Below are 18,516 nucleotides of genomic sequence, written 5' to 3'. Positions count from 1 at the left end.
AAAAAAATGTAATGGACATCCCTACAAATAAATAGATCAATGTTTTTTCCATCTACATAATTGTTCTGGTCTTTACCTCGCCGGGCCGGATTTTGATGTAAAAGTTGTTCCTCTTGTAGGAGATCTTGAGGATTTTGGGCCAGGCGAATCTGTTGATCCGCAACCTGTCTCTGTAGATGAGGAGGCCACTTGCACAAACTCCCAGCATGATCTCCACGCCCTCGGAGTCCTGGGAAACAACGCACGCGCAAAGAAATGACGGAAAACGGAAAGTAAAAAATATAATTAGTTTAAAGAAACTTCTTCGTGATTGTGTCACGGAGAGGAAGTCCCTGACTACAACATCGCTCTTCTTTTTTATGGTCTGCAACAAAACAAACTTCCATTAAACTCTACAGGAGGTGTTCAAGCGTCAGAGCACAGCAGGACAAAGAAGATATTTAAGAGAAGTTTGTGATAAAAATGGGGCTGAAAAGCAGGCAGGTGGAGAGTGGAATCAGGCATGTGGTGCTCTAATCTCCTATACGCAGCTGCGGTGAAGTTGAATAAAGGCTGAAGGAGGAGCACTGACTGGCAAAAGCAACAGTGAAATCTGTTGGGAAAGGAAAATGGTGGATGAAGCACAGAATGATGCTCTTCACTGCACAAAGCGTGAGATGAGCAGGTGAAACCAATGGTGATGTTTTTGAGAGGGAAGCGCCGATCCAAAGCAGGAGCAACCAGTCTTAAGTGATTATTGGGGACGTTGGAAATGACATCTCTGTATGAAACCATGCACAAGTGGAAACCACACACACGCGCACGCACACGCACACACACACACACACACACACACACACACTCATTTAAGCACATGGAAAGCAGCCTCTTACCTCTCCCTCAGCTGGAGCCAAGCATTCATAGAGACTCCCTACCAACTTTGCATTTAATGAGAGAGGAGAGAAGACAAAAGAGGGGTGCTGTTCTGATTTGTACACATTTTTTTCTTGTGTATCAAAAACTGCGACTCACAGAAGCAACACCGAGCCCCGACGTCTGCTCGGTCCGATAACGGCCGCTTCCTCAAGTCTGTCATCTCTTCCACTCTGATCGAAATCGGTGCGAAGGTAATATCCTCCCCGTCGCTCGCATCTTTTGGGGCTTTCGAAGCATTTTAGATAACCGATTAACATCGAGAAGACTGATGATTGTAATTTTCCTTCACGACGACTGCGGTCTGGCCGTCGGACCGCGGCTCTCTCTTTACCGACTGTGTTCTAATGACGCGTTTGATCCCATCTGGCCGGTGGGACATGAAACGGCAAGAGAATCATCCCGAGTCAAGCTGGGCTCCAGAACCCTTCATCTAACACCCACATCAATCCATCCCTCCCTCCCTCCCCCAAACCCAGAGAGGCAGCACTGATATAATGTCAGTCAATCAGCAGAGCAGCAGTGGCATGTTAAACCGCGGCATCACTGAGGCAGCCATGATGTTTTTGAAGCAGCGGTGTTGTGGTGGCAAGCGTTACTACTGACTGCATGAGTGAAGTATGTTGGTTTAAGATCTCAGATACAGAAACGGTAAATGTTCACTTCATAACTTTCCATGATTCTTAATTCATCTCGGAGACATCCATCGTTACTGGAGGATATTTTTTTAATATACTGATCATTTATAAAACTACTATTAAAGGAATAGTTCTACATTTTGGGAAAAATGCTCACCTGTCTTTATGTGTGCATGAAAAAAAGGAGGTTTCAGCCAGTAGCTGGTTAGTTTAGCACCAGGAGTGTAGCGCTATTTGTTTAAGTACTGGAAAACACATGTAATGCGCAAGCACACGGGCAGGCACACGTGTTAAGTTATGTAAAGGCAAGTTTACATGCAACAGTCAAAAATGTAGACTAAATATTTTAATCTCTTTATAGTTGTACAAATGAGTGAGATGTTAAGTTGCTGTTAGGTGAACGTCTGACGGTGCCGAGACAAATGTTGTTAGCCTTTGCGCTCAGCTAAGCTAACTGATTTCTGGCTGTCGCATTAAACTTACATTAAGGATATGAGAATAATATAAATCTTCTTATTCAACTCAGCAAAAAAGGAAATTATATTTTTCCCAAATTGTCAAACTATTCCTTTTTAGACAGTAAAAAAAAAAAAAAAAAAAAAAATCATATTTAACATTTCATATGCATCTTTGGGACATTTACCATTTACCATTACCAACTTAAAAAGTTGTACCCAAATTCAGTTTCACCAGTTAGATACTGATAAATTATTGATAATCACTTATATACTATGTCTGACTTGTAAGAGGCGATAAAACAAAGGCAAAAATTCTATAAATATGAGTTTACAACTTGTCCCGACTTGTTACCTTGGCGTGGTGGAGGTCCACACCGTACATGGACAGCTTCTTGGCATTTTCCAGGAAGTGCATCTCTGCTTCAGCTGGTGTCATCCCCCTGATTGGACAGGACACAACAATCAGACACCAACAGGGAAACCAAAGACACATTTTATGCTTCCAAACCGGTGTTTGTATTGCAAAACTTAAAAGGGAGAATTGTCATGTATACAGGGATAATTCAAAGTTTATTGGAAAAAAACAAAACTTTGGGAAATGGTTATTTTTATGGATGCTTGTAGGTGGAAGTCCACAGAGGGCCATGAGTACATCCATTTTTAGAGAGACCCTAATCCTGGTACTGTCGTTGCCTCGCTCAGCCCACTGGACTAGACAGGACCGCCTCAAATTACACACAAATGATTGCAATACGGGGAGAATGGGGGCGCAGACAGAAGACAGAGAGCAAGATCCGTTTACAGGAAAACATAAATTCAGTGTCTGCAGATATGCTGCATTTCAGAACAGATTATTATTCCAGGTTGTAAAACGTCACTCGGGTAGATTTACTGACTTTTAAAGCTGTTGTATTCAAGGTTTTATGGAAGAACTGCACATCTGGGACACAAAAACTACAAAAGCGGCACAAGTTAACATTTCTTTTTGAAAAATGTCGTCAATGGCAAGAATTGTGATGTTTTCAGCAATTTGGTTGAATCTCAGGAATTCATTCTATATTTAAAGTTAGAAAATATGAACCCAAACTACAATTAGTCCATTAATACAGTTCTGTAAAAAAGCTGTATGCGTTGGAAAAAATTGCAGACACCATATGACGTGGTGAAATCAGGCTGATCAATTTTGTCTCGTGCACAGATGCATCAGGAAAACCAAAAATCGTACTTTTATACTTTCATTTGGATTTTTTAATTATTTTTTTGTCGTCCTTTTGCCCAAACATCAAAATATAAATGAGAGAAGCTCCGGGTCGATAAAACACCTTCAGTTACTCCTTCCCGACACCGATAAATTTGACAGATCTTCGATTACTTATTCTTTTCCTGCAGGCATCTGTAGCTATAACTGAACTGTAAATTCTTGTTTATAATGTCGACGACTTTATAAAAAACTATGACGCAACGGTGCGGACACTGACTTGTAGGTCTTGTGCAGCTCCATGACCTTCTCCTCCAGCTCTTTGGTCTGGTTGGGTGCGAAGCGCAGCTCGCTGATGTAGTCGCTGCCCTGTTCCTCGGGGTCGTAGTCTCCGAGCTCCGACTGCACCGTGTACGAGCCCAGCACTGTGTGGGTGGCAAAGGAGCAGGGAAGGCGACCTGAAACGACGTCATCTCTCAGCTGCAGGCACAGGTAGTACCTGTGAGAAAGAGAAGAGAGAATACAGAACAGTCGAGTCATTTTTTGTTGTTGTTGTTGTTGTTGTTGTTGTCGAATCAGTCTGGATTTATATTTTGTGAGCCCACTGAAATGTTTAATTACATTTCATTCACATGATTTGTTAAGTTTTTCTAATTAAACAACAATTTAAGGCATCCGAGGCGATAAAAATGAAATTTAACGTCCACTTACGGGAGAAGACATTATTCATGCCAACGAGCACAGAACAAACAAATGCTGACTCACCGTGTGATATCCTCGGTCAGCTGGGAGGGGTCTGGAGGGTAAAACTTCACGTTGAAAGCGAAGTTCCAGGGACCAGCTGAGAAGTAGAGAGAATATGAAATGATTGAAATCATAGTTTTACAGCTGCATACACCTCACTGTGCTAGTTAGACCGAAACAGTTACTGTAAGTGGGTTCACTGGATTACTGCACTTACTCCTGATCTGCTTCTTCAGCTCCTTCGACGGGTCCAACCAATTCTGCAAAAGGACAAACAAAAACAACAAAAAGCATTAATCAGCAATTTGTGAGAAAATTACGAAAAAAAACAAAGTTTTTAAAGTTATAAATCTTCATGTCTGAAAACACAAGTGACAATAAATTAATGAAACATTATCTTCGAAGGAGGTTCAGCATGTTTAGCCAAGTCATCTAATAAATGTCTTTTGAAAAATACTTTTATTTTAGTCCATTTGAACGTATTTCCTGCTGTGAGTGAACCACTTTGCCACAACATAAAAAAAATAATATACCAATTAATATAATATGCATTTTTTTAAGATTACCTTCTGATTCTCTACATCTCTGTACGTGATGCCGAAGTAGTCCTTCTCCAGTAGGTTGAGGTGATCACGCACTTTCTCAAAGAGCATTTGGCCCTTAGCTCGTTTCTGTGAGAAGAAAAAACAAAATATATATTTAATGCAGTCACTTAATAGGTACACGAGTACATGTGCATCATTTGACCATCTGTAATCCAGAAACTATCATTCAAAACCATTATTCCACCAAAATTTAGCTAGATTGGTCCGGTTTATTCCACGTTTTCCAGATCTTCTCTGCACTTCTTTATCTGTTTTTTTTTTTGTCAGGATCAAAGATGATTTCATTCTGATTATTTCAACTTGGATTTCCTGACAATTAAAAAACACCAAATTAAATAAACAGAGCAAACAAGGAAGCACTATGAGCGATCACTGTTGCCGTTTGCTGTGCAACTTTAAAGATTTCAAGAGATTGCATTCCCTTCATTGTCCCGCTCTTCTCAAATTGGCATAATCAAATAAAAAATGAACTCAAACCTCGTTTTTGCAAAACAACCAAATTAACTTAATTTTGTATTTACAAAACCAGCGCAACGATGCAGCACATTAAATTGCACTGCTGCGTGACAGGGCCTTCTCTGCACGGGCTCACCCTCAAAGATATTGGAGCCACAATCGACCGGCTGGGCCTCGCTGGATTGATTCCTTCTATATAAAGCATGTTAGTATGAATACACATTAGAATTTCTGTGCTCAAGGTGAACATCTGCAACGTGCACGCTTCCCACCGATCGATTGCGCGTCCCGAGTTTCCGGATGCCGTCGGCGGCTCTGTCGTCCCCCCCCCCCCGCACCCGAGCAGGGCTGGACTTCGTGCACTCAATTTGGCCAGCTCACGAGGGATATTTTAAGGCCCCGAGTCGCCACGAGCCAAAGCCAGCTCCTAATGCACGTCTGGATAGCCTGAGAACTGCCATAGCTTATTCCAGCAGCAGTCACAATGCGCCTGTCTATCTGTCGCATGCAGGCAGAGTGGTGCTCGAATGAAGCCCCCTCGAGGATGTGAACACACAAACCTGGCAGTATGACGCAGCAACACGGTCTTCTACACACAAGTTACAGTTGTACGAGCATCCACGCGCACACAGAGAATACACCCAACTCTTTAAATGAGGCAAACTCTTGAGTGAGTGTGTGTGTGTGTGTGTGTGTGTGTGTGATTTTAACGAAGCCATAAATCTGTCTGTGGCAGAGAGTTAATCCTACCAGAACATCTAAGAGGGAATTAGCACAGTCATGTCAAGACGATTGCTTCCTGGCTGCGGCAGTGGCTTCTCAACGCCGCATTTAAAGCCGGCTTCACTGACAAGACACACAAACAAGGTTGTGAAATACAAACCTGTTTAGGATCAGTCAAATAGCTGTCAAACAGATACGGTCATAACCGGAGTAAATAGGTTCAGAGGGTAACGGTAGCAGCTGACTGATCTGGCACGAACTCTACCTTCACTCGGGGTTGTTTAGGAGGAAAACAGCAGGAAACTTGAGACGTAAGCTGATCTCAAATTGGAAGAGAAACATCAATATTGAGTAATTTCAGGATACAACCGTCTGAATTTAGTTCAATTAGAGTTAATAACAGCAGCAGCTACACTGAGTTTGAAGATTCACATTGATTATATGAAAGAAATGGAACTAATCCTGGATTACAAGTATGAGTGCAACTAACAGCTGCAGCTTCATTTTCTTGACTGTCTTTGTTGACTTCCTTAAACATCATTTTGGTCCGTTTCCAGTCGTATAAAAGAGGATTCCTTTAAGTCTCCTCTGAAAACTTACCACATCCAAAAGCATATCCTGATTTTATTTGAGCTGCCTGTTTATCTTACCGGGTTTTAATTTCTGTTGATAATCTTTTATTTTTTCCCCCCCTCACGTATGCCATATTGGTATTGCGATGTTATTTTCTCTCCGTGAAGCACTTTGTGAGAAAAAGAGCCCAATTATTCTTATAAAATTACAATTACGTGATGATGAAAATAGTTGCAAATACATTTTTCTGATAAAAAAAAACGAATTGTTTCAGCTCTTTATTAAGTGAGGGATAAAGCTAGTAGCTGTCATGTGCTTTAGAGGAAGGATAAAGATGTACATCTGAACTTAAAAGGGCTTTAAAAAGAAAACCAACAACCTCTGACTGAAAACGATAAGACCAGAGAATGGGGGATTTTCTTTCCTCCTCCTCCTCGTCCACTGGGAACGAACACCCTCTGAAGTGAGGGGGAGGAGGTTCGGCCGTTCTGTGTCACAGAAAATGATAGGAAACGATTAGCGCAGACATTTTTCCCGCAGGAGGAAATTGAGTTGAGCTGGAAAACTACAAGGTCAGCGGGATAAAAACGTCAAATCTTGTCATTCTGGAGGGGTTTAAAATGGGACTGTGAGGAGGAAGAAGACTCCCTGGCAATTATCTGAGGGTCCACTGACCTCAACTGTATTACTGTCAAACACCAGAAGATGACTGAGTTTATGTCGGCTGTGTGTCACCCTCAGCTGTGAGGCCGCGTCATACAACAGAGGTTTTATTTTCGGTTCTAGGAAAAACAAATCTGCCTAGCTATGATTGTGCCTTATTGGTTGCTATGACAACTCTTTTGGTAAGCAGGAAACTAATCAGCCCTTTTTTTTTTTTTTTTTTTTTTATCTCTTGGTTTTTATTGTCGTGATCGCAATGTTTGTATAATGACACCTTTTCATCAGGGCGCTATTATAAAAACTATTACCATGGCGACGCTGTTAATGTGATTACAGGTGTTGTCAGGCTGCAAGCAGCGCCAGGTGCGACTAATACCTACTGCATCAGTTAGCACAGCATAACTCTTTAAAGGTCCCATATTTGACACTTTTCAGGTGTCTTATTTGCAGTCTTGATATCCATAAGACAATATTTTGAATTTTTGCTTGATTAGTGACTCAAAATGTTTTTTGTTTTTTTTTCAACTGATTTTCTGATGATTAGCTTCATGTTTTGGTACCAAAAGGACAATGAGCTGCACACAATAGCTTAGTAGGTCAAATAAATGGAGATGCTTTATGAACAGTTCGGAGGCTCATGTGCAGCTCCAAGTTGTTGTTGTTGTTGTTTTTTAGAGCAAACCGTTTCAGACTTTTCAGGTTTTCAGGACAGACAACACAATCGTTCCAGTTTTTCCTGCATTTCCTTTCTTTCTCAGTCTACAGGTTCCTTCTGCTCACGTCCCTTCTAATGCACTTTAATCCAAGGTCAGCTCTGAGTATTCCTCTTAGAGGAGGTGTCAGTGTTGTGACACAGTGCAGTGGGGTGAGACTCGTGCCAAGAGAAGCCTCGAGTCAGGCTGTCCTAGCAGGAGGGCAGGACGGGCAGATTACAGCAGCGTAAACAGATGGTTCAGTGCTACATTGGCTAATAACTGCAATTACACACAAAGAATGAGGTTTACATTTCTTTTAGGGTGTTTAAGTAAGAAGTCAAATCCCCAGATTAGTCTAATTTATTGTCAAATAAAATCCTTGACATGTTTTTAAGGAGGACCCTAAACATGAACTAATATTTAGGAAGTTTGTTGTGAATAAAAGCACAAGTTTGTCATGCGTAATGTATTACAACATAATCTTGTTTACCCTCCATATCTGCAGGATAATTCATCGACTTTTCTTTCCTGGGGAATTTATGCTCCATTCAAAAGGCCAATTATTGATTTTCTGTTCATACCAATTTGCAGTATATCCATTTAGATAATAATAATAAAAAAAAAATTTTACGCGATAAATAAGCATTTTTTTGTGTGCTTTTAAACTGAGCAGACTTGACAATACAGACCTGTGAGAACACCATGAAGTCAGATTTAGCTGCTGTCCGGTGTTATCCCATCTATTAAAGGGGCAGTCCACCAATTAGACACGGAGAGATCAGTTTACTTGACATAAGGAAAACTCCTCAGCTTGTTAAAACATCAACAATGTCTTCTGTGGATCTGAGGGAGCTTAGTAAAGCAACAAAAACAACCCCTGTTGAGAAAGGTTATCCAAGCTTTGGCTTGAAGATCTCATATCTTAATAGAAAGCCACGCTTGAATAATTATTACATGGCATTTTCAGGTTTGAATTTTTTTTGGGGGGGTGTTAGACAATATGTTTATTTTACATTCCAATGAATCATAACAGCTTTGAGGACATTTTACTTCATTTAAGTGAACATTGACGATATTTTGTTCAAATCTAAGTGTGCTAATATTTCAGACAGGCCTATAAAATGGCAACAATGCAGAACCTTCTCTGAGCCTATCTCAGGGGAAAGAAGTCCAGACCGACCCTAACCCCTTCCAGTGCCGCAGTGGGACATCAAGTAGTCATGCCAACACACTGAGTCAATGACACTGATTCCCTCCAACAAATGGTCCCATTTCACGGTCAGAACCCATCACTTCACCATCACCGCAAACAGTCGGCTAATCCCTCTACCCAAACCCCTGGTGGGGAGGAATCTGCTTAAAGGAGATTTGCAGAGGAAGGTCTGCTTCTCCGGTTCAGCCTGAACACATTTGGGGAATCTTGCAAAAAACGTTGTTTTCTTAGGGAGGAAATATGAGAGAGAGAGAAATGTCAAATAAGTTCACGAGTCAGATTTATTCCTGAATTAATGACGCTTGAACAGAAAGAGAGACTGTTTGAAGGCAGAAAGCAGCTATTATGTTGTGGAACAGTCAGTTACAACGAAAAGGCATTTTCTTTGTGGGCTCTGCTTGAATCACTGGGGGTTATTTCTGAACGCTGGCTCCTGAACAACTATAGATTACCATGGTAAGTGTTCTAATCAGAAAGTAAACAGTGCTGCTTGGAGGACAAACTATCTTTACAAAGCGGTTTGACACAATACAAAAGTACGAGAGCAGAGAAATGCACCAAAACCTTACAAGACATATGGCACAGACTAATAAAAAAAATTAATTGCACAGCAATATATCAAACAAGCATTTAATTTCTTTGATACATTTTTTGACCCAGAAAGTAATAAATCCATCTAAAACCTCACCCTCCTCTCTCATTTCTGCCCATTATGATTAACAACCGACTCATGCTCCATTTCTTCTCTTCCAAAAACATCCCATGTCCACATTTAATGTCTCCACATTATGATAAAAGCCACGCTGCTGTGCGAGCGTCACATTTACAACACAAAGACACATGTTTTCCACTAATTGTTGGCTCTTCTTTCCTCGTAGAGTTTATTTCTGGAGAGCAGATGAGCCTTGAAGTCAGAACTAAACATTTAAGAAGCGTCGCATTCATATTTTTTCTCTCTCGAAAGAAGCTTTCGAAGAGGAACAAAATCCCATTAAGTAGTTTTGATAATTCAACTGTGAAACTGCAGTGAATCCATGAAATCCCTGTTTCTAAAACGGGTTGTCAAAGTAGCGCAGATTAATTCTTCATTAACAGAACAGGCCAAGTATCATAATTCTAACTCGCACAGACATTATGGGTGCAGCAGAAGGATAATTTCACAAACCATCCAGTCATTCCACTCCTTATGATTATATCCTGACGGGCACATCTCAGTTTTCATATATTCATGAATATATCAATCAACCATCATTTTAATGTTGTGGAAACATAAATATGACTTCAGATTTCAGATTAAGTAAAATAAAGTGCATCTGAAATGAGAAAAACTGTTGTTTTTTTCTGTATGGAGCTTAATTTAATTAAGTTGTGTGCTACATGTAAGCATAAAAACAGTTTTAGCTTGAAATTTTAAAGCATAACCAAGGACAGGGACTGCAGTTAAACAACTACATATAACCATGCATCAAATATGCTGCATTTATCCTTCACAGCATCCCGCAAATAAAAACATATAGGTCCAGTGTTGTCCCAGAAAGCCAAAAGATGTCTTAATTTCTTTGTCATATAATAAAATTTGTTTGAAATATATTTCAGCTTTGATATAATTGTTTTATACTGTAGACTTATTCAAATATAACTGCTACTGCATTGCACACACTAAGCCTTTTGAAAAGAGATAAAGTACATATATATTAATTGAAATAACAATAATAATATTAAATAAGAATATTTTTTTTTTTTCCTAACGATCTCAAAGTTAAGGTCTTTTCTTTTCTGGTCCTGAACTGTTACCACGTGGGTCCCATCTCCTTCAGACTGAAGTTGTGAGGAAGCTGATGGAAGTGCAGATGAAGATGCCGAAAATTTAAATAACACAACTCCTCTGTGTCAAACTGAAACAAAAACAATCAGCGCCACCTCCAGAGACTCACCTCCACGTTGAGCGTGTAGTCGGAGCCGTCCAGCAGGGTGATCTTACACTGCATGATCTTCACCTTCTTGACTCCTCTCAAAGGAGACCTGGACAGACGACTGGTGGATGATCTGTGGGACGACTGATCCTCTTCCTGCTGCTCCTGACAACAACAAAAAAAGGGAACAAGTGTCACTGAACAGTAACGAACTTGGAACACCAAAAATGTATTTACATCCAGAATAATTACAGTTTTCCACAAGTATGATGTATTTTTAGAGCTGGACTTCTTTGTTATAAAGTGGGACAGTAAACCAGTGAGACGTCTCTGCCTTTATCCCCCTGAATGGCTCCTTTATTGAGAAGTTAATGCTGTTAGATTGAAAGTGTCCACAGACCAGAGATGAAAAATACCTTCTACACACATTTCCTTCCCTAAAAGCCTCCAACTGCCCCAAAATGTCAGATGCTTAATGTAGTTATCTTTGACAAAGCCTCCAGATTTGTCACATTTGCGAAACCTAAAAATAGAGCCAGCACCCTGACTGAATGTAATCAGGTCCCACTGAGAGGAGCTGGAGGTATGCCGCCATTTTGTCTTGAAGAGAGAAAATCCAATTTTCCACTTGGCTGAAAACAAAGCCTTTCCTGACTGACTTTATACTAAAAAAGAAGCTTTTGGCTCTGAGACATTTTCCCCTTCTTACTCACAAAGTGGATTTAATGTCCCCCTCCTCCTTTCATTCAGCTGAAGAACATTTCTTATCTCGCTCTTCGGGGCTACATCCATCACATTGTTCCTACAATATCTACTGTAACCTATGTGACCAATTCTCCCCTGTGGACTCATTCAGACGAAGAGTTCAAACACAGAAGAAAATTACTTTGAGAGAACACAGGAATTCCAGTGACTCTATCATCTAGATTTGATTAAGTTGGAATTTCCAAGAAACACCGGTTGATGTATTTCGAGGATTTACAGTTGATTTATGACTGACGAGAACAAGGGTCAGACACGTATGAAATCACAGCGGACAGCCTTGGTTCGTATGTTCCCTCTGCTGGAGCATGCGTCTCACCGGACACACTGACAGTGTTGTGTCAGACTGCTGTGATTTTTCTCACTCTTGTTGCTGCCAGTTCGCACGGCTCCGACAATGACGGGTGCATCATCCATCATCCTCATTTGTGGCACTAGACGGGCTGGTTCATGTAAATAAGTGCACCTTAAGGAACGCTGGTGTGGATCAGCTTAATCAGACTACTTTGGCTACCGAACTACAGTCATGCATGAGAGTAGGCAGTGATAAATGATATGTAATGTGAATGTAAAAACAAACAAAAAAGACATGGATGTCGATTTTTGGCTAAATATCTGACATATGAAGGTTAGGGATGGGACATGATTTTCAAATAGTCATTCAAATATATATATATTTTTTAAATCTATTAATATGCGACTATCGTTCTTCCTTATTTCCCCTGTTTTTCCCCGGCGCCATGGCTGTAATACGTTACTCCCGTCAGCGGGTGGCGGTAACGCATCTGAAAGCTGTCAAGCCAGCCGCCATTAAACAACGTAAGGAGGAGAAGAAGAAGACGTCGCTTCCAGGTAAAACTGCGTGGCGCCGTGAGATTAGACGACACGGAGCAAACGGCAGAAACATGCAAAGACGACGACGACGGCCGTCAGAAAGTCGCGCGTGGAACTCCTTCAAAACATAAATGAAGACGAGGTGCAGGTAGAGCGAGCGCGCGAGTCCAACACAGCTCTGTCATTAGACTGAAGCACCGAGCAGACGATGCAGCCGCTGATCAATAATCAATGGACAGACGAAGTGAGTTTGATCTCACATTCATGCAAAAAAACAAAACAACAATCCTGTAAATCACATACTGTCGTAGTTGTGCCTGTATAGTTACCTCAGCGTGGCCAAAATCTCATACAAGTACCGCTTTGTTAATTAACATTAAAACACTCTATTTTTTTTATTTTTTTTTAACGACTATTTTGCCACATTGCCGCCGAAGACATAATGGATCTATCCATCACGTCGCCCTGCTTCTGCTGCTCTCTCATTACGGCCCACAACGACACACGTGTGAGCTCGTGCTCTTATTTCTTCTCTTCATCGACCACTCCGTTTCGAAACTTCATTTTTCCACGCCGTGATAAACAGCCAGCCGGGTCGTCAAACTACAGTCACACGCTCAAACACAAGACACGTCATCAGAAGGCAAAACTGTTTCTGCTTTTTCCACATTTGGCTGCAGTGACTTTGACCTTCTGACTTCATATCGGTGTGTCGTGAACGACCGAAATCCACAACTTTAGGCATAATTCAGTGTTGCAGGACCATCGGCGACAATCCTGCTAAGCCCAAATAATGAGACGGGACAGCTCAGAGCCAAAAACCCTCTCTAATGCGCTCTGAGAGTCCTCATACATCAAACATCAGTCAACCCTTTCACAGCCTTTTATTTTTCATTCAGATTGTTAAATCATTTTCCACTCACAACGTTACATCCATCAACAGACCAATTTTGGCCTGACAAGGAAGAGAGAAAATATGTTAATGGATATTTTTTTTTTTCTACCTTGCAGAATGAGTGAACACATCCAGCAACTAAACTGCCGTGACGACCAACTTGTGCACAGAAAGATGCGGCTGTCTGAAGTCAAAGTGTTTGTTTGGGATGAAACTGTGCCTCGAAGTGAATCAGTAACAATCTTTTGGAGCTGCCAATGTCGCACATACTGGAGACCAAATCCGTAACAGCTGGTGAAAATGTTTTCCTTTCAAGTGGTGAATAAGGGAGCAAGAAGGAATCTGCCTGAGACGGTCACTCTGTAGTTTGGAAGCTCTGGAAATTCAATCTGCAGATCGATTAGATTGTGAGTCCAGCAGGCTGTTTGGGCGAAAAATCTGCAGACCAGCACTTAAGTGTTCAGATAACATCAGTGGATACTTGGGCTTCCTGAGACAGAGAAATGGACGAGCTGCAGGGTTACACTATTCTTCATGACAGATCACTAACTAATTTTGGTTTCCCACAATTCCAGCAGGTTTGTCAAATCTCAAAAGTCTGGATGATCCTCTCAACGTGCTAATAACGTGAAAATAATCATGAAATCACGGCTTTTTATGTGGCAAAGCAGTCGTAACCTTCGGCAAAACCTTTTCTTTTAAACACATTAAACAGAAAGTCTTCATCGCAGTTCAGTCAGCCTTCCCAAGCATTACCAGACCAATTAAACCATCAACCACTAAAAGCCACGAGGTTTTACTTTCCAACCAACGACTTCACTAACTCGGTTTACTCATCACTCCCGCAGCCGTGTGCAGCCGCGTTCATCAGTGCGATCAGCTGACGTAATGCTGGAAATAATAGCATGCGCACTTTGTTGAACGTTTTTTTTTTTCCAATCGCCATTCTTCCCCGTTTTCAAAATAAAAGCACGGAGCGGTGAATGAAAGCCAAGTTTAGTAGCAGATGAATGCATCTGACGCAGGGTTGTAACCACCGTGGAGGACACTAGGGTCATGTCGTCACCTTTTTTTTTTTTTTTTTTTTCATTCCCATTTTTCACACAAAGACACAATTCAGTCAGGAGAGAGATGAATGGTGTGTAATGTTTTCTCCCATTCAAAGGGATCTGTAGTGTTTACACGGCGAGACAAACCGTTTCTTGACAGCATGCTAAACGTCCAAATATGATGGATGAGATTTCATGGATCTTCCGTTCATGTGTCCATGTCTCTCAGAAGGGACAGCAGTGGGTGCGTGTGGTCTTTTAGAGGCTGACCTGCTCTTTCCTGGCCGGGGTGCTGTGTCCGACGGCGGCTGGAAGCTGCTCCAGCTGGTTCTGAGGTGAGGTGGGTTCGTCTGCCGCCTGGCTGGGTTGGGACGCAGCTTTGGCTTTCCCCTTCTCCGTCTCCTTGTTGTCCTGCGGCTGCTTGGCCTCCGAGTCGGCGCCTGATTCAGTTGTCATGGTAAATCACACTGGAGTGGAGGGAAAAAAAAAAAAAAAAAAAAAAAAAAGGAGGGTAAAGAGGGAAAACTAGGTGAGTCAGCTGACTTCAATTGATGCACTGCTGCTTTTTCAGGCCTGTGGAGTGAGAGTCTCCCCTCTGATGGAAATGCAGAGATGTGGATATTGTTTGACAGCAGAATAAAAATTGATGCAAGCGGCTTTCGGTGCACTCAGGTCCCCTTTTGAGTATTGTCAGTGGCGTCAGCAGCTGATAATGGTGAGTGCTTAGGCTGCTGTTGCTATGACATCCACAAACTCTAAATATATGTGTTTTCACGTACTCTGGGAAGGTTAAAATGAATCTGAACATCTACGGCTGCAACAAATTATTCTCACAGATTAATCATTTTGTTTCTAAACTGTCAGTAAATAGTGAAAATGAGTGCAAGTCCAAGGAGATGTTTTGGTTTTTCAAAAATGTGAATGAAATATATTTATTTTACACGTACATAAACATAGAAGAAACAAAATCTGTGAATCACACTACAGAGGGTGGAAGTAGCGAATGTTTTTGCTTGGAAAACGACCGGAACAGCTGATCAATTACGAAAATATCTGCTACTTATTTTTCTGATAATTAACTCATTGGTTGCAATTGTACTCTCACCTTCTTGAAAAAGTGTCTGTATATCATCTACATACGGGAATTTTTTTTTTTTTTTTTTATACCACCGCTGAGGCAATTAGCTCATTAATTTACTCATTGGTTAAGACTAATTTGCACATTAGGAGAAAATTAACTGACAAAATGTACTAATTGATTATTGATTTTAAGTAATTAATCAAATGAAGATGCCAAACATCCAATGCGAAGCTCTGCAGATTTCCCCACAGTTAAAACACCATTACTTTGTTTTTGACCTGTTGTTGAAGGTATATATTCCTCTACATTTTATAGACTAAATAATTTAGTTCTGCAACTAGTCATTTTAATTATTGAATGATTATTAGATATTATAAGAAGAGTCTTGCTTTGTGTGATGGCGCCAAACTAATTCATATTCAGTTTACGAGGGAGACAAACTTGAAAGGCAGCAAATCCTCCCATTGAAGAAGCAACCAGAGAGCATTCAGCATCTTTACAATCACCTCATCAATTAAAAAAAAAAAAAAAAAAAAAAAAGATCATCAGCCAGTGTTGCACTTTCTCTCGTGCTCCCTCCATTCCTCTGCAGAGTATTTACACGCAGGAATCTAAAGTATCTGAGCAGCACCGGCACACGTCTTTCACACCGTGACCTTCTCCGTCCCTGAATAGCAGCATACCAGCGACAGACACCGTCTCGAGGGCCAAAAACTGGGTAATGAAGGGAAACATTTCATGGCCAGTTTTGACAAACAAACATGACATATAGGACGAATCGCGCTCGGGGCCCCTGTGCTGGCTGTACCCACCACACGCCTCGACACTGGGATGTGGTGTTTTGGAGTGTGTGTGTGTGTGTGTGTGTGTGTGTGTGTGTGTGTGTGTGTGTGTGTGTGTGTGTGTGTGTGTGTGTGTGAGAGAGAGAGTAACACTCTGCGGCAGAAAGTCTGGGGTTTGTAGTACGGATGCCTGTCATTCTGCTGCTGGCCCGCGCTCTATTTATAGGGCGGTGTTTACTGCGAGGTGGGAGGATTCGGGGGAGGATCTCCGACTCCCAGCCGTGGCCGAACGGGGACAGCAGCCTCCGGATCAACACGGCCAACCCTGCGGGGCTGAGGTGATCCCCGAAAGTGCTGACATGCCGACTTAAAAAAAAAAAAAAAAACCCGGCTACATTTACGAGGGAGAGTCGCGGCTCCAAGAACCACAGCAAAACAAGAAAAACCTCACGGGGTATGATCGGCTATATTAAAGTGCTTCAGGCTTTTTTGGGGGTCAAGATATTTCACAAGTAATACGAAACCCGTCTTAGAAAACTTTTTAAAAAATTCACAAAGGCTTTCTCAAAGGCTAAATTTGGCCCACATGTCGAACTCCGTGTGTCCTGCTGTGAACAGGACTGGCGGGCACATTGCTGGATTATTAACAGATGGAGTACATGACCTCATCATGCCTCCGTGTTGTTTTGTTCATCTTACACTGTGACAGATAACTTCCAAATACTTGGAGCTGAAAAGAGCTGATTGGTTGTTGTTTTTTTTTTGTCTCAGATAAAACCCCAAAGGTGTGATTGTTTTTATGTAAACTCTGCAAACAAAAAGAACCTCTAGATTCGGTATAATCAGGTATTACCACTTATTCTAATGCCCAATGATGCGATTTTTATCCTTTGAACACCAAAGGATAATTAGTCTTTGCTAATGAGCAGTGGGTCTGTATCCTGATGGAATTACTGGAAATCGGATTACATTATAATGCAGAATCAAGCTTTGCCAAATCACAAAAAAGCTTCAGAAAAGCAAGTTGTTGGTTTTTAAATGGATCAGAGTGATGTTGACTCAAAGCCGCAGTAAATCTGGACTCAGAAACTTTCTCTCCAACAAGTCGATTGCATAGGTTTGAAGCTCCAAGGGTCACTGAATGCAACATGCTGATCAAACTCTTTTCAACTTTAGTGACTTCAGGTGTGATAAAAAAAAAAAAAGACTATAAAGATTAATAAATCGAGATTACAATCCCAACCAGCAGAGATTTAAATGAAACAAGGAAGAAGTCACAGGATCCAAATTCCAACCCTTTAAAAAAATAAAATAAATAATGTTTTCCACGTGAAGTAATCAAAAAAAAAGAAAAAAAGAAAGAAGACCATTAAGATGAATTCAAGCAGAAATCCAGTCAAAACCTCTGTGCTGTTTTTTTAAATTTTAATTTTAATTTTTTTTTTATTCTGTCGTGTGGAGGAGTTGGGGAGCGGCTCGGTGATCAGCTGACAGAAGATGGCTGCGTTGCTAACCTTTGCATCCCGTAACCCCTCCCCCCCGCCCCCCCTTCCCGCCCCTTATGAAACAGGAACTATGGTAGGAGGGGAGGAAAGGGACATCTTAGCACCATAGAAATGGAGGAAGAATACGTTCAGTCACTGGTGACAGGCACGCTTCACAGGGCCACACAACGGCACACACAGTGGCCTTGTGTGTGGCCCTCGCCGTGGACCGCCACATACATTATGCATTCAGAAAGCTGTATTCACAACTCATTTTACTGCCAGTAGCTGACGATCGTGCCAACGCGGCCGTATCATATTGAGATTTGGCTAAAGACAAAAGAACTTTACATCTAATCATATGTGTTTGGCAAGTTGTTTTTTTTTGTTGTTGTTGTTGTTTTTTTTACCGGGACAAACCTCGAGCTCACAGACAGAAAGAGATGCCGCTAAAACGGCATTTGATCAGATTTAAACAACTCAAACACAAGGGCCTCCAACCAAGTGAGAAGCTGCTCTTGCTTTATCACTGCTCTTAGCTGATAGAAATGAGTCAGCAGAAATGGTTCGATAGGAGATTTGTCAGCTTCATAGCTTAACAAAGGTCTAAAAAAGAACCGGCTATTGTTATCCCGGACAGGACAGGAAGTTTTACACGTGTTTGTCGCGTCAGTGGCGCTCGGCAGCAAAACACAACAATGAGCTCCTCAGATGTCAAAGGTGTCATCAAATTTATCTCTCGGATTAACAGCTTTTCACTCAAATGTCACCTGATGGGAAGCAGGTATATATTCTCCTCGGTCACACCTGAAGACAAAAGCTGATGTTCCCTGACTTC

The 18,516-nt window shown here is 41.4% G+C and overlaps 1 protein-coding gene across 11 annotated transcripts in view; it reads right to left on the bottom strand.

Moving 5' to 3' along the window:
- The window catches only part of epb41l3b (erythrocyte membrane protein band 4.1-like 3b), a 53,135-nt gene that overhangs the window by 18,328 nt on the left and 16,291 nt on the right, over positions 1–18,516 (bottom strand). For 8 of the 11 annotated variants that reach the window (XM_069692502.1, XM_069692505.1, XM_069692512.1 and 5 more), the window contains exons 2-10: positions 14,602–14,798; positions 10,813–10,956; positions 4,517–4,621; positions 4,168–4,210; positions 3,972–4,047; positions 3,487–3,705; positions 2,361–2,448; positions 873–917; positions 77–229 (exon numbers count right to left, since the gene is read on the bottom strand). In XM_069692502.1, the coding sequence (XP_069548603.1) occupies positions 77–229; positions 873–917; positions 2,361–2,448; positions 3,487–3,705; positions 3,972–4,047; positions 4,168–4,210; positions 4,517–4,621; positions 10,813–10,956; positions 14,602–14,787 (1,059 nt within the window). In that variant the 5' untranslated portion in view covers positions 14,788–14,798. The remainder of the gene's footprint in view (positions 1–76; positions 230–872; positions 918–2,360; positions 2,449–3,486; positions 3,706–3,971; positions 4,048–4,167; positions 4,211–4,516; positions 4,622–10,812; positions 10,957–14,601; positions 14,799–18,516) is intronic. The other 3 variants (XM_069692504.1, XM_069692508.1, XM_069692506.1) reach the window with 2 other exon arrangements.

The sequence above is a fragment of the Brachyistius frenatus genome, unplaced genomic scaffold (genome assembly GCF_029030835.1).
Source record: "Brachyistius frenatus isolate BFR_SWC_R1_liver_20210118 unplaced genomic scaffold, ASM2903083v1 Contig_12, whole genome shotgun sequence".
Taxonomy (NCBI): Eukaryota; Metazoa; Chordata; class Actinopteri; family Embiotocidae; genus Brachyistius; species Brachyistius frenatus.
This window is presented reverse-complemented; position numbering and strand designations above follow the sequence as displayed.